This window comes from Trichoplusia ni, unplaced genomic scaffold (genome assembly GCF_003590095.1).
Source record: "Trichoplusia ni isolate ovarian cell line Hi5 unplaced genomic scaffold, tn1 tig00003116, whole genome shotgun sequence".
Classification (NCBI taxonomy): Eukaryota; Metazoa; Arthropoda; class Insecta; order Lepidoptera; family Noctuidae; genus Trichoplusia; species Trichoplusia ni.
Window position 1 is genome coordinate 165,370 of NW_020800332.1, and position 17,331 is coordinate 182,700.

Genomic DNA, 17,331 nt, shown 5'->3' on the forward strand with positions numbered 1-17,331 from the left:
GACCCGGTTTTTTGGCAATTTGGGTGCCTATATCCAGGCCCTGGCCCTTCATATCTTACATTAAAATTCACAATGAGGCTCCGTCTAAGATTTATTGAAATCTTCTTCTCTTAAGCAAGCATGGCGAACCAGTACCCCCGCGTAAGCCTTTGAAACAACCGGTTAGTTTCTCTCTTGAAGTAATCCTGTGAATTGAAAGAGATTAGGGTAATTAACTTAATTACATCATTATTTTGATCGACAAATCTCACTACAAATTCAGAATGTGGCTTAAAAATCAGCCATCATCTGTTATAAGTAAATCTATCATTGAAAGAAGAGAACTGTAATTAGCAAGACGGATAACGCCGAGGCGAAAATCATCATTCTTTGAAAACCCTGAAGGGCAAAGGATGGTGATTATTAAATAAATGACTTATCAATAGCAATTATGGTCTTATGTAACATCCTGTAGTCAACTATGTCCGTTCTATGATTTCTTGCTTCCATGTCTCATAATGCTATCTGGGTATTCAATCTTTAAGGATACTCATTGTTTACAGAGCTGCATTTCAGAACTCATTTCTGTTCCGTAGACAGGTGTCATTTCAATTGCAACAACGATAGGAGCTATAGAAATCGCTCTAATAATCTAATTCATAATTTTAGCCTATCAATGGAAACCAATTTTTTTTGACCATGTAAAATATTAGTAGTCGCTCAATTGCATTAAACTATGGGGTATGGTAGATATCCAGATCTTTACACATTTTTAACATACGTAACACTACGAAACTTTTTGTATAACTTGCAGGCATGTTGTTAAGATGTTTTATAAAACGTTATATATAACCTTGACCGACGGAACTTAACGACTTCTTCATTTACTTTCACTGGGTCCTCGAACTTAATTCAATAGAATTCTTTAGAACTCTACATGCAGTGCAAAAGGGATATTAGCACTACATTAGAATGTACTTTCTTAAAGTAAATAGACAGTAGAAGTAAAAAAGACAGAGGTTTTAAATCTATTCCATACCCTAGAAGTATGCACTTATTCTTGTGACACGGGAGGCGGGAAAAGCGGTGGATTTACCGTTAACGGAGAAAGCCGGTGAGTAAAGCAGTAAGCAGTCGTGAGTCGTGGCCGAACGGAGCGCGAGCCACACGCATGCGCAGTAGACAAGCCGTTAGGCGCTAATATCGTGTTCGATTTTGAAAATACGTAGTTGTGACTGTGGATGTGTTTTTTTAAAGGTGAGTGGCATCGTCAGTTTGAGTATACATTATTTCCACTATATTGTTTTATTATTAATATTTGTTTTGATTGCAGACTAAATGTGTGAAGTATTGTTAATTAAGAATAGCCTTTGCTGAATACTAGTATATGAAATGTTAATTATGGTTATAGTAAAAGTTAGGCATTAATATAAAATTAGCCTATAAATGTCCAACAACTACTACCACGGCACATATTTAGGAAGCTAATTAATTATTTTTATACAATATTCAGTTTTTGCCTTAAAAGTAGCACATTTTTTACAGTTTTAAGTCTAAACCTCTTTCTGGCACAAACATCATAAGTTACAAATAGAAAGTCAGATCTTCGAAATTGGTCATCATTTCTATTCGGGCCATTTGGACTCTACATTGTTATTTTAAGATGAATAAATATTCATAAATACTTAATAAATATTCATATTTACTTCTCTACAAGACTTTTAAACAAAAACAAGTTAATAAAAGAACATTTATAAAAAAAGTATTTCTAATCTTCGGGTGCTTTTTAAATTATCTTGTGTCTCTAAATCGAGGAACTCTGTATAATATCTAAACAATACCATATTACAAGAACGACCCAAAATCTGCCAGTAACAGCCATTTAGCATGTTCGAGACAAATCAAAATAAATAAACTATGTAAACACAAAGTGTCGTAAAACCTATGTCAGCAGAACAACTTTCGTAAAACAACTTTCTCAATAACTAAATAGTTAGTTCATCTGGCGTGTTTTATTTTTAGAATACATAGAAACATTCTAGTCTGATAGTGATGTAAGAAACATGCTGTTAAGATTTGGCCATAAGCTATGGAAAAAAAGTTTAGAAAAGCTTTGACGTTTCTTACGTCATACGTGTTCTAATACATTTTTTTTTTAATAATATAGAATTTTCGTTATAACATTTGTATTGTGCAGGCATCATTAATGAATGCACGTAAAATAATGAAGTCTATGCTTAATAGTCTGAAACGTAATACATCTTAAAATATATTAATTGGAACACAGTTATTCTGTCTCTATTACGAAGACAAGAGAACTACGATAAGCCCGTGATTGAAAGTTTCTAATCGTCTTCTAAACTTCATTACCTTCGTACGGTAAAAAGATGAATATTTTAATTCTCGTGACATACGGAAGGACAGAAAGCGAATCCTCAGTAATATGGTTCCGTTTTTAACCTCTAGCAGTTGGCCAAAACGTACAAGAAACTATCGATCTTGGTAACTGGAATTATTTACTTACTTATGCGTAAATCACTAGTGCTTTAAGTAATGCATTCGAATAAGTAGGTACCTGCAGGGCAAGCCCAAGATCTAAGTCTAGGCATTAATAAACATGAATCAAGTTATTATTCCAGATGTGTTGATTTACATCTTGTTTGCTTCGACTCCAATCCTTCACGGCCTAATTAACAACATTGCATATTGCACTACCACAGAAACGCAATATCTTGATGCTCGAAAGAGTTATTATTATTAGGATATTATAGTTATTAAAGATATTATTAAATACTAAGGTATAAAAGCTACCGCAGATATGACGGGATACAGTAATTACTTATGGTACTTCATCATCACCATAATAGACCTCCCCTTTCTAATGCCAGTCTCCTATCTCACAGGTCCTATGTCAGCCCCCTCCAGACCCGACCCGAGACCTTAACTATATTGTCGACGACCGAAGCTTCCTTTGCCTTGCCTTAGCTACCATAATGGTACTTAGGGTGGAATTAATCATGATCGTCTCATTCAACTTTATCCCAACCAAACCGTGAAAATGCGAATACTGTACAAATTCATCGTTTTGTCTTAGAATGCGATGGGACTGGCAAACATTATGCGTAAAAACCCTATAAACAAAAACAAGAATATCTTATTTGTATACATTTTACCTTTCAAGACTTCCGACAATAAATTTTGTCTATCTATTGACAGACGTTTCTTCGACAAGGCTATTTTAGAAAGAAAGCAGTTCAACCTAAAATTAATCGCCCAGTAATAAGTAACTTGGAAGAACAAGTTATGCAGAAGGAATGTTTAGAAGTTGTAACATAAAATAAGTTTATAATGAGCTGGAGATCGGACTTTTCCCAATAACTTGTTGTAACTCAAAAATAAAGATCAGCTTAAAATGTGTTAAAGGGATTCAAAATAAGTGTGGCAGGCATAATTTTGCTCAAACAATATTTTGCTTTACGATTACAACGCAGCCATAATGAATGTAAGAATGTTACTGTAAAAGCCGGTATATCGGTCAATCCTATTGTTTACGTGTATATCTTAGGTTTTACCAACACGAGTTGATAAATGTAGGAATATGTAAGATAGATACCATTTTATAAGTGTTTAACCATAAAGCTTAAGCGATAGCTTAGGTCGAAAGCAACTAGATTTTATTCCAAGATGTGCGAAAGTCGACTATGACTTGAATTATTTTACATTTTATTGTTCAAAAACTCTGTAACACAATAAGATGGTGCAACTTTATTTGGTCATATACTTATAACCAATGAATACTCGAGATATACTTACAATTTTAATCATATGTGTTACAATGTTACTGTCAGTAATTTTATTTTAATTTGCATTGTTACTCAACTGCATGCAATAGACATGGTAGGTAATAGCTACATAAGCGATGCACTTCCAACTCCTTGAACCCTAGTACTGACAATCACTTTTCAGCTGTCAACCTTGGCTTAACCGCAAACATTTATTTTTAGTTTTTATAATACGTCCGTTACATTATAAATTGTAAGCAGCGGGTCTAATGCCTTATAAAGATAACTGAAGAGCGAGATGAAGCTATACAAGGCTTAGAACGTCGTCTCTTTCTTACAAATGCAACAGGTTCGGTAGATCCCCTGGTAGGTAATGACTTGTAATGCAATGAGTTTGAATATTGGAAATTTTAATTAGTATCATAAATTAACTAATAATTTGTGTATTGCAATCGAAGTTTATATTTTAATGAAAATATAATATAGGTAATGTTTATTTAGTTAGCCTTGCCACTAAGTTTCTCTAATGCTTATTTCTTGAGCCAAATTACCGTAGCAAAGAACTAAAAATATGTTTACATATATTTCGGTTAAGCCGAAACTATAGGGCGATCCCGACAAATACGCAGCAGTAAGGCCCATATCTGGCTGATGCCATGATGATGCCAATAAAAAAAACTGTACTGTTGTGGCTAAAATAATCCCTTGACATATTAAGTACATTTTCTTAAAACAGCTTATTCGAAACACCACTTCAGCAGCCTTCGTACAATGTATGCAATTTCTAAGACATTGCACAATCCTCCCACAATCATCGGCGCATGTCCCTAATGATCGTCGTACTCCCCAGTGGGTGAAACTGACTGTCATTATAACATGAGCTGGATGTACGAAAGACCCAGCTTTAGTAGTTACAGCAAACTGGAATATCAACCTTAAAGCCATGTATTCACTGAGCAACAGTGTTTCGGATACACAGTTTCTGAAACATCACGTAAATGTTTCCAGGAACAATGTTTCGGAAACTCTGCCGTCCACACAGTCAGTTGCTTAGGTTATGTCGCCCGAGGAAGTAGTGTTGTTATGTGGTGCCTACATTTTTTTGCATAAGTCCATTTCTAGTAAAAAGAAACGTAAAAGATGGTGGGTCAGGAATTACTTGCTAAGAAGACAAGACGTATTAAGTGATTTATGCATGTTTGATGGATCATTTATAAACTTTCTACGAATGTCAAAATCAGATTTTAAATATCTTTTGCAAAATGTTGGACCATTTATAGAGAAACAAGATACAAACTTACGAAGTGCAGTTACCGCTGAAACAAGACTAGCCATTACTTTAAGATATTTAGCTACTGGAGATTCATATTCTTCACTCTCATACACTTTTAGAGTTTCCAAACAATTAATCAGCCGGATCATACCCGAAGTTTGTAAGAATATAATACGTGTGTTGAAGAACTACATCCAGGTAAGAAAAACTAAGTTATGAATCAATATTTTTTTTATTAATTATACAAAATTAGGCGAACTATCTACTGGGTACTACTATCGGTTTCTTCTACTGATGCGATTTGTGAAACTATCTCTTCAATGGTTTCAAGTTCTTTTTGTGAGGTTGAACTTGCTGGTGTCGACGCAGTTTCATATCCGGGATGGCTATGATATCCGTAACCATAATTGTATTTGCCCATTCGCATGTCTATTAAAATATTATTAATATAAGCCTTGGCTTGTATTACGGCAGTCTCGTTTTGTACCGCTCTTAATTCTGAAGCGACGTATTGCCCATAAATATCATATTCATCCTTAGATTCATCCATTTTGCGTTTTGCAGATTTAACTATTTCAAATACTTCACTTAGATTGTCATCCACTTTTCTTTTAGATGCTTTTTTGCTACTTGTAGATGGTAGTGGGGATGGTGGAAGTGGAGATTGTGGTTTCTGCTGCTCCGATTGCTGTTCTGGCTCCTCAGTTGCCAGGAGGTCTTCACGGTTTGCCTGCAATTTTAAACACTTTTTTTTTAAGGTTCCGAGTTCCGAAGCGCACTGGAAAGAAAAGGCCCGTGAGTGGAACGAATTATGGAATTTTCCACACTGTGTCGGAGCTATAGATGGGAAGCATGTGGTTATTGAAGCGCCTAGCAATAGTAACAGTGATTACTACAACTACAAAGATCAGTTTAGTATTGTACTACTGGCTATTGTAGATGCATCTTATAATGTTATATATGCAAACTGTGGTGCGAAAGGAAGAGCATCTGACAGTGGCATCTTTCAAGAAACGAGTTTCTATCAAAGAATGGTGGAACACCGTCTTAATTTTCCAAACCAAGAAACGATATCACCAGATGGACCTGACCTTCCTTATGTAATACTGGGCGATAGTGCATTCCCATTATCGGAAAACTTGATGAGGCCGTACCCGGGTATTCATAACCGTGGCACAATGAAACGAATTTTCAACTATAGACTCTGTAGGGCCAGGAGGGTTGTAGAAAATGTTTTTGGAATTTTATGCGTGGTTTTTCGTGTATTTCGTAAACCAATTCCTCTCAAGCCTGAAAATTGTGAACTTATTGTAATGGCCTGTCTTTACATGCATAACTTTTTAAGAAGGAATAAACAATCTAGAGCCTTGTATACGCCCCCGATGACTTTTGATTTTGAAGACAGTGACCATAATGTCATAGAAGGTGCTTGGCGTAGAGAGTATACAGTTGAAGGAACTTCAATTTTGGAATTGGAAAGGCGACCTAGAAATTCAGCACGTACTGCTACAATCATAAGGGATCAATTTGGTGAATATTTCATGAGCGAAAGAGGAAGCTTGCCGTGGCAAAACAATGTAGCTTAATGCTATGGCGGTAGTGTTTTCGTATATGTTAGATAGAATATTTACATGCCTACAGCTGATAACATAAAAATAAAATATGAATAATGCGCTCACTGTTTCATTTAAAGTATCCGCACCACCGACCCTTGTCGTCGTGCTTTGTAAGAAAATTAATTCTTCATAAAATTTCCATTTTGATTTCTTAATATCTGCAGCACCAGCACCTGTGGTTTTTGTAGACAACATTTTCTTCCTCTCTCTTGCAAATTGCGACCGCAATATATGCATTTTATGCTCAACATCTGTTTTTGGAATTGCCAAAGCATTCGAAATTTCTTCCCAGGCGTCATTCTTTTTTATTTTATTTTTATAGTCCTTTGTCGAGCAATCCCATAATATTCGTTTTTTCTCAAACAGTTCTATCAATTTAAAGACAGTTTCATCGTCCCACACTACAGCCATGTTTATAAACAAATGTTTAGACGCGTCCACACTCGCATGCACCTGTTGCGCAACTGATTTGCTTCTGTGTTCTCCGTCACAAGTGGGGAGCACCGAAACATACCGATAAACACGTAGTGTTTACAGAAACAAAATTATATGTTTCTGAAACAAAATGATTTGTTTCAGAAACACGTAGATTTTGTTTCTGAAACAGAGTTTATAAACAATTGTTGCTCAGTGAATACGTGGCTTTAGACTTTGGTATAAAAGTGCTTTTAATACCTCACAGATGTATTTTAATACCGTGTGGTTGTCTGTACTTACCGCAACACTGGTCCGTTCACTATAATCGTCGTAAATTAGTTTTGTGAAACACGATGGAAAAATCTTCGTGTCTACAAGAATCTAAGCTTAAGGTTGCCATGTTTTGTAGATAGTAATATGGGTAATAGTAATATGTTATCAATATTTTACCCTTAAATTAAAAAAAAAACACAGTTTGACAAGCTATGTGGTACATATCATCATGCCAAACACACGGTCCTGATCCAAGAATGCTTGTTTTGAATCTGGATGTCTTTGTGCAATTGACTTGACTGTTTATGCAAACTTCCCGATGCAATGTTTAAATGCCTTGAGGAAAAGGCTAGACCGATGATAACCCATATTCCATAGGTACAGCAAATAAAGGGTCATATATACTGCCACGAAATCAACAGGGACACGACATATCATGCTACAGAATACAAATAGAATTAAATAGTATTACACAATATGCATACATACCTTTATAATTGTATTGATGCCTATTGCAATAGGCCATCAAAGATTCGGCAATAGACATTGAATAAACGAAAGGCCATTACTTCCGAATGAGGCAGTTTGAGAAGTCGCAATTCTTTATGCTGTTGCAATTATTGTAGACATGGGTGCCTATTATGTACTAACGTATTTCTTTTTAGGAATGATTGTAGGTAGGTATCCTAATTTCCGAAGTATGATAAGTGAGAATGCATTAACTAATTATTCTTTGGTTGCCTTACATTTACCATTTACTCTAAATATGAAAGTAATTAAGCATCAAGACAGAACTTTAATTGAACGGATTGAGATCACTGATAAGTTATAAAGCAAAACAACTGTAAGTTTTCATGAAAAAAAAACCAGCTCGATCCGGTTGAATTGTAAGCTTCAGAAAAGGCTGGGCGGAAAAAAAAACAGTAATGTTCGCGCCATGAGAACATACAGATAGTTTTTATTCTTTTTAATCTTTATTTTATGGCCTCCTTATTTTCTCATTCTCTTGTTACAGACCTCAACAATGCTAGAAGGAACAAAGATCAATTCACCATCACAAATGGCGAGCGTCTTCGACATTGCTAAGGACACCGTCCTATTCCTCGTATTATCCTGCTATTACATCCTTGAATCCCTATTCTGGACCTTAGTACCTAATGCTATACGACCTATGAAGAGTTTGAAGGGAGATGTGGTGTTGGTGACGGGAGGAGCCGGGGGTGTCGGCCGCCTCCTTGCTGTCAAACTTGCAAGACTTGGCGCCAAGGTCGTCATATGGGATATTAGTGTCGAAGGTTGGTTATACCTACTTATAATTACTTGTAATCAAGATTTAGTTTCCTTATTTGGTCTCTCACAGGTCAAACACCAACTGGTTTCGCGTTTGGTTTTGACTAATTTAAGGCAAGTTCCTGGCGATTAATTTTATTAAACATTTGATAATGAATAAAATAATGATTTAAAATGTTAGATTCATACGCGTTTATCGACTTGCTTAAAATGTAGTTAACGATATAATTCTTATGGTTTTGATAAGTTCATAAGTAGGTACTGTTCGATACAAACATTGTATATTTATCTAGCATATCATTCTTCTTCATTTTAGGTTTGAAGAAGACGTGCGCAGCCGTAACTGATGAGGGCTACGAAATTGCAAGCTACGTCGTAGACCTATCAGATCGCACTGCAGTCTACGCAGCTGCTGAAAAAGTGAAAAGAGAGGTAACTACATACCATTTTCCATTTCCATTCCTCGTTAAAATTAGCCACTTTTTAACCGAAATATGAGTAACAAAATTGAACACATTTTTTTTACCAAAAAATAAAGACCCCCGCACTAAGGAATGTGATCCTTGTGTCGCGGGAGTTTTCACAAACATTCAAGCCACGTGTGCTATGACACCCAGGTGTCCTAATCCTAATGGGATCCTGGGATCGAACTCAAGACACGTCACGATATCGTCACGCACATTCGGCTATCCGTGCAGTCAGTAATTTTAGATGTAACGTAATTAATAGGAGAAATGTTAAATAAACTCTGATTCTCTTATCATTTCATCAGAAATTAAATAAAGTTATATTTTAATTACAGGTCGGTAAGGTAGATATGCTGATTAACAATGCAGGAACAGTTTTCGGCGAAACTCTTTTGGATCTTTCTGATTACGCGATAGAAACCACCTACAAAGTTAACATACTCTCACACTATTGGGTAAGCGTACTATTAAATAAGTAACTAATTAACCATTGTTTTGTATAGAAAATTCCAAAATAAATTATCTAATTTGTCATTTTCTAATGACAAATACATTTCATAATTAGATTTGATTGTAGTCTGTTAATACCTAGTAGACAAATCATTGTTGCTTCATCTAAGTAATGTCAAATCAATGACTATAAAGTCATTTCAATTTAACCTTTGTGATAGTGTTAATTTAATTAAAGTTAGTTAAGTACATAAATGATATAGTGCAACTAATATCTAAAAACTAACGCTCAGTTCACAGAACAATGTGAACTGACCGTTTGTGTCGTAAAAAGGCTGTTTACTTTTTCAAACTATTTTTAGACGTTGAAACACTCACTTAAGAACCTACCTTAGAACATGGGCATAAGGGAAAACCAACATGGACTATAAAATATCGTACCTTCACACTCTGAAAAAAAAATATGCCTAAGGATGTAGGTATATCCCACGCGACCATGCTATGGTTTTGGAATTTGATCTATTTGAGTTTGAAGTTACGCTATCGAGAATATCATTCTTGAAAAAAGTGATATGAAAATGATACTTAGAATAAATGGAATATTATTTCTAAGCTTCTAACTCTCACCCCTACTTTCTTCCAGACGGTAAAAGCCTTCTTACCCGACATGATCGCCACTGGCAAGGGACACATCGTGACCGTGGGCTCAGTGGCCGGCATGCTCGGGACTTACCGCTGCACAGACTACAGCGGCACTAAGTTCGCTACCATTGGCTTTCATGAGAGCCTGTTCACCGAGTTGAAGGTAAGTGAGAAAATAGTGACTGATTTACTAGCTTATATTTGCGTTCAGCCAGTGTAGAAACAAGACGATAGATATAAAAACAATCAGACACCTCTAAGTCCATTAGAGGGCAAACAATTTTGATTAGTGCAAATCTTGCTTAATAAACTAATTAGCATCAACGAGCTACGTTTACATCCACGCTAAATTTAGTTGTCTGAGTCTTGCGTCACAAGTCTGGTGTCTTTGTGAATGTGAAAATCCTCAAAAAAAGGATTAAATTTCGTACTGCAGTTGTAGATAATAAAATAAAAATAAAATTTACTTCAGCAGTTTTTGGTAACCCAGACACCGGGAATCACTGATCCAACGACCTCTAGCTCATAATAAAACCTGTTTCCGTTTCCCAGGCTCATGGCCACAACACAATCCACGCAACTCTAGTCTGCCCGTACTACATAAACACGGGTATGTTTGACGGAGTCTCCCCGCGTCTGATGCCGATGTTGGAGCCCGACTACGTAGCTGAGACCATGATAGATTCTATAAGGAAGAACGAAGTCAATTGCGTCATGCCTGGATCAGTTAGATACCTTCTACCTTTGAAGTGGTAAGTTAAGTAGGTAGTTTGCTTCTATGTAATCTGATCATAGAAAGTCTTATGTAAGAGATATAGAGGATATCGCCAACAAATAAGAAACAAAAAATACTGTTATTTATGTATCTGTACTAACTTCCTACATCCTTCTTAGATGTTTCTAATAGAAAAGAGCTTACACGTATACATTACTTTCAATTCGAATTACTTACAGACAAATAAAAATATATTGTCTTATATTTTTGTGTTTCAGCCTGCTCCCCGCTAAAATGTGCTGGGACCTGATGCACCGAGTTATGAAGGGGCCACAAGCTATGATGGAGTTCAAAGGAAAGCCCAAAGCTGTCGCTACATAGTAATTAGAACACTAGACTTACTCAATTTACCTTGTAAAATAATGTAACGTGTACTTAAATAAGATAAATAAGACTTAAAATATTATCAGAAGCATTTTATGTTACGGTAATGTAATTATAAACGATAAAAAATATAGGTCTTTAATTTATTCGTTCCTTAAAAAATCTGGAATTAAGAATATCACAAAACATAAAGGTTTTAATTACTTATATTTATTATCACACGCTAATCAAAATAAGTCGTAGAAGTAGTCGAGGCCTGCCCGAGCTCCCAAATGGCGACGCCTGTACCATATTCTTTGGCCAACTCGAGACGCTTTTGTATAGAGTATAATGTAGGATAGAATATTTTCTTGGTCCCTTGTGATGTTCTAGAAGAAAAAAAAAATTATTATATGTATAATAAGTTTTCTTAAAAAACGAATCCCGCACTAACGACTCCAACGAATCCCACACAAAGTGGTCATCAATTTTGCAAAGTAGGAATATTTTTGTCGAAAGTTTTGAAATAAAAAGGAACGTAATATTTAGTCGAATATCAATAACGAAAAGGATTACAAGAAGATTTTATGTTACAACGGGAATATATTTCGGTAATGAAGCGCAATAAAATCTGTTAAAATGGTAAAAGAAAGAAACAGTGGCAGATAAAAATCGTTTGAAGCAGTTATCAGAAATACCATTCGTTATGTTTACTAATTGCAGTTCCTGCCAAGCGCCAGTTGTCAGGCAATTAAAGAACAATTCAATTACCTAGAATTTTACTTGTTATGTCTGTAACACAACTGCTGTACGTGATTTTGTGCTCTGGTAAATTATGTCCAATAGATTTCTATGTGAAAGCAGTATTCTAATAAATAAATAAACAGCTGAGGGCTCTTCATAGTTAATTATTTCATTTCCTTATGCAAAATATATTTCATTTTTCCTGCAATCCTTTACAAGTTTACTTCGCAGCACCTTTTTTTACCCATTGACTCCATTTTACGGTAATGAAGTCTAAAAAATATGACACTTACCTGATTTCCACATAATTCTCAGCTGTATTATTATTATAAGATAATGCTTGATTATTTTTGGCATGTTTCAATAATTCTATATATTCTGTGCCAACAATGGGCCCGCCACCGTTGGCTGTATAAGAATTGCCATAGAAATTCAATCCAAGTAAAATCTTGGATCTCTTTGAAGGATTTTCATCATTGTCTATTAGTTTCTCTACACATAGTCTTACCCAATAAAGTGGGCCATTAGGTCCTGAAATCAAATAAACCACAAATGTAAGGCGAAACTACATCTCCAGTTTTGAAAAAGGATAATTTCCAAAATGTCTGTTGTCGATTGATCAGAAATTTGCAAGAAGTTTGGTTTATTCATGCACTGATAGGTCAACACAATCAATTAGGCATCAGTCATATAATCATTGCTTGAGTAGAATAAGCATGAATATTTATACTTCTTTCTTCATTGTTTTATAAAAATGTTAATCTAGAACTGTAAAAATGCACTAAAACCAACTTACCTGGCTTCTGAGGACTAGAAAAGTCATATGTCATAACAGATACAGCTTCAACATATGGGTATATATCATTAAAAGCTTGGATGAAGAACTCATCAGTGGGGAATCCACGGAATGGTGGGTAGACTAGAATAAGACTTAGATCATCCTCTTTCATCTCCAAACCTAAAACAATAAACACTTCAATTAATGGATGCTCAATGACGGAGCTAAAAATAACTGGAATAGGTATACAAATGTTTTGTTTAAAAGTGTGAAACTACTCAAAAACAAAAATACCATTATTTAGGGCCAAAGAGGACGACTAAACCAGGTAATTATCAGATGTTTTTGTTAAGTTAGAACCAGTAGTTATCAGTTGGTATATATGGTTATCATAAGGAAACAAAAATCTGAAAACAACACATACTGTTGTAGTAAATATTATAACCATCATTTATACTTTTGCTGATAAGCATAGTTTCCTTGTACACATAGACCATGAAGGATTTTTATGCACTTACAGCCAATCAAACTACTGACCTACATACAGGCTATTAAAAATGTGCATATTTTTTTTAATAATTCCTAATAGTTAAAACAATACATGGTATCTTTATCTATTTCAGGGTCTTAGACAAACTTTGATATACCTTGATATCTTGCTAGTTTTTATTTGCACAATATGCCAACTTTTTTCACAGAGGTAAAGAATCACTTACCAAATTGTTGTATAAACTTAACAGACTTGTCAACATATTTCCCTATCTGTGACAACACCTCAAGCACCACACCATCAAACTTCCATTGTTTACAAGCCTTCTTAATCTCCTCTATAAGAGCTTTCTGTTCTGTATGAGAAGTAGGCTCCATGAAAAAGGCTTTTAAATCAGATGGCTGCCAGTTCTCAAAGAGAATTCTTGGTAATACTGAAAAATAATCACAATAAAAAAAAACTATACTGTATTTTCTGAGAATTATTGTTCTCTATTTAGATTACACATTCATTTAGATTACACATTCATTTAGATGATCCAGTAAATACTACAAATTCTGATAAGTGTACATTTTTTTGTAAGTTAAAAACTTACATTTCAGATTCGAGGTAGAGCCTTTTTGCTTCACTGACTTCATCCAGGCATGGTCAACGTCATGCAGGCCAGATATGATGTAAATGTTGGGTGATTGTCGTTTAATTTGCAGCCATACTGGCGAAACATAGTTGAACTTAGGTGCCCACGTCTTCGCCACATCATAGCCTTTATTGTTCCACTACAATAAAAATAGACATTTGAGATTTTTAGATTACATTAAAACTTTACTTATTGCTATGGAAAAATTTATGTAAAACAGCAAAAACAAGGTTTTTCCTAGGCATACTCACAGGTGTAACGTAACCTAAGACGGCATTCTTGAAATTCCGCGTTACTACATCTTGATGGTACGTAGCATGGTATTTTATAATATCTTTCACTAAAGGTGCTTCGTTTACTAACTTACGATCTAAAACATTGTTTTTCCTAGGCCCTTCTTGAGGCTTAACACCTTTTTGGCCCTTTTTATCAGAGGGTGGCGAAAGGGTAGCCAAGCAAACATTAAGAAGGAAAATAATCTGCAGGGCTGTTTTAATACATCTCATTTTTCTGATGAATGTCACGAACTACACTATATAGTCCTAAAATTAACTGTGGATTGCTCTAAAAATATTCACAACCACCTCGTCAAGACAACAAAATTCAGTAAACAAATCGCCGGATTCGCCGGCTGCCATAGATAATACATATAATACTGGTATAGATGAGACACTGACAGATCAGTTTTTTTTTCACTACTTGCCCTGTAAACTAGATGGCGCTAGCGTCTGTGAAGCGATCTATAGCTATATGTATGTATGCACTCATCTACATAATATCTATAGGTTGCTATAGGTAGTTACGCATAGTACAGCATTTTTGCCGTGTATAAAATGTACTAAAGAGAAAAAAGAATACAACAAAAATATAAAGATTTTTCTTTATTTATAAATACGGATAATTTATACAATTTATTAATTAACGTCTACAATGTATTGAAATTAAACCACTTTTACTTTGACACATTTTTACTATTATAATTTACTAAGTAATATGATTTTCTGTAGAAAAATTATTCTCTAATAAAATCGTAATATGGTTTAATTTCATTGGCTAACATTCATAATACACTTATGGTATATTACAATCACCAATTAATTCACATTAATAGAAACCATTTTTAAATTATTAAGGGTATAATTGAGAACCTTCTATTTTATTTATCGATGTAAATAAAGTAGATGGTTGGAAATGGCCACCCATCAAAAATCACATGATTTAAATCAATCAAATCATTTAATTAACAATAAGGTTTTAAATATCATTCACATTATTTCCTTTTTTTATGAATTTTATAGAAATTGTATGCTTGTAATTTAAGTATCGTTATTATCAAAATCAGCAATTTTTCCTGTTAAAATTCTATTTACACCCGTACACCAACTATTTACAATTAAGTTGATGAACAAATTAATTATATAATTAGTTAAAATCAATTTATGTTCATCGCATTGAATAATTGAAAAATCACATCTGCAATTTATAAAAAACACAATTATTATTTTTTTAAGTTTATTATTTCGGGCGATCAAGTCTCAATCATAAAATATATTTCATTAAGTAATTTAATAAATGAATCACATGTGATTTTTTGTATAATCAATCATGTAATTAAATGCATTAGGATCAATTTCTTGTTGAAGTAAATCAACAATACAATTACAATTTTTAAATATATTAGATTTAGTTTTTTTATTATATATCCAGGGTACATATTTCTTCGCTTCCGAATGCAAAATCAAATTACTAAAAATAATTTGACTCATTGTTGAAATTAAGGAATCAACTGCAAAATCAGAATCTAAATCATCAGATTTTATAAATCATCATATTTAACTGTTTGAGACCCATCTTGACTTTTTACAATTTTTTCAAATTCTATTGATTTAAAAACAGGTTTAATTTCTGCCCAGAATGGGAAATGTGGTGATTTGTTTTTAAGACATCCCTTGAGTATTTTTGCTGTATCACGGTGTGAGTGGCCATTACATGAATCAAATAATTTATCAAAAATCAGCAATAAATCTAGTTTCTTCACACTCAGCTAGTAATATGTTGCATTCTGAAACAAAAAATATATATATACATCATTAATGTTTGTGGTTATTTATGTTCCTATGCAAAATATATATATAATCAATTTCAAAATATATATATGTATATATATGTATTCACAAGAAAAAGTATATATGTATGATTTATATGGATAAAAAATACTTATAATCAAAACATTTAACTGATTTTCATTATGAGTTGCAACATACCTTCTACAAATGTTTGCTCCATGTCCTTTTCCTTATCCTCCAACATTGAAACTGAAGCGACTGGTTCAACTGATACTTCTGCAACTGCAGATGAGCTGGTGGTATCTAGAAAGTAGCAATAATCTTGTTAGAAAAGACTTAGCACATACTTTAAAACCTATTAATATAATTGTGCAATTCTACAAAAGACTACTTAGAAGTATTTTAACATAATTATAACATTTCACAACTATCAAACAATGTTGTCTCGTCCCAAGCTAAGCAGAACTTGTGTTATGGATACTAGACAGCTGATAAACATACTTTCTAAATATAGAAATAATTTACACCCAGACACAGAACAAAATGATGATGCTCATCACACAAATATTTCTCCTGATTGGGAATCAAACCAAAAACCTCTGGCATAGCACTAAAAGACACTAGCCACTAGACCAACAGGACAGTTAATGCACTTCATTTCATTTGCGATGATTAGGTGACAGAAAATAAAATTGAAACAGCACTTGTTGGTCTGTGGTTCATCTTAGGGGCAGATTTCACAGTTATTTCATACATTTAATAGACATCTGCCAAAATGTTAATTGCATATTTGTTTACATGTAAATTGGATGTTATAATATGCAAATATATTTATTTACCTGATGGGATAAGGCTGGTGTAAAAGGTTGGCACTGCATTTCTCGTTAATACCGTTCCTTTACCTATGTAGTATTTCTCAAAATGTTTATAGTCTTATTTGGTTGTAGATGTATGTATCTCCTTTCATTATAATATCATCGTCTAAAACTTGATTCCAGATCTCAAACCTTTCTTTATAACAGTCTGGCTTAGGAAAATGATGTAATGTACCTGAAATTAGAAAGAATGAGTTAATTGCAGGTGGTGAAATTTATGTTTTAAAAATATAGTGATATATAATAGTACAAACTTCGATCGGATCGTTCCTACAATAAGATCACTTATTCTATCATCAATAATCATCTTACCTCCTTCTTCACATCCAAAATAGCAATGAGTGCGAGAGTATTTCGGTAATCTCGCCATCGTAATCCGTAAAAAACGCAGCCAAATTTTTAAATCAAGTAATGTAAACACACGTCGTAGTCCATTAAACGATGCCAGGGTCAAGAGAAATAAATATATTCGTC

The 17,331-nt window shown here is 34.1% G+C and overlaps 2 protein-coding genes and 1 pseudogene across 3 annotated transcripts; 1 reads left to right on the forward strand and 2 right to left on the reverse strand.

Moving 5' to 3' along the window:
* Window positions 1-1,053: 1,053 nt before the first annotated feature.
* On the forward strand, window positions 1,054-11,317 carry LOC113507735 (short-chain dehydrogenase/reductase family 16C member 6-like). Of its 2 annotated transcripts, none has more exons than XM_026890677.1 (7): window positions 1,054-1,236; window positions 8,356-8,635; window positions 8,947-9,062; window positions 9,433-9,552; window positions 10,191-10,352; window positions 10,742-10,941; window positions 11,183-11,317. In XM_026890677.1, exons 2-7 carry the CDS (start codon window positions 8,365-8,367, stop codon window positions 11,283-11,285), a joined length of 972 nt encoding a protein of 323 aa, XP_026746478.1. In that variant the 5' UTR covers window positions 1,054-1,236; window positions 8,356-8,364; the 3' UTR covers window positions 11,286-11,317. The 2 variants fall into 2 exon arrangements, with proteins under 2 accessions (XP_026746478.1, XP_026746477.1); XM_026890676.1 differs by lacking the exon at window positions 1,054-1,236 and adding an exon at window positions 4,191-5,232.
* Window positions 5,248-7,316, reverse strand: LOC113507737. Its single transcript, XM_026890678.1, has 2 exons — window positions 6,714-7,316; window positions 5,248-5,764 (listed from the first exon to the last, which is right to left on the reverse strand). The coding sequence occupies exons 1-2, from the start codon at window positions 7,059-7,061 to the stop codon at window positions 5,297-5,299; spliced, it is 816 nt and encodes a 271-aa protein (XP_026746479.1). The 5' UTR covers window positions 7,062-7,316; the 3' UTR covers window positions 5,248-5,296.
* Window positions 11,318-11,497: 180 nt separating the features above from the next.
* LOC113507736 lies at window positions 11,498-14,555 on the reverse strand (annotated as a pseudogene).
* Between the last annotated feature and the right edge of the window lie 2,776 nt (window positions 14,556-17,331).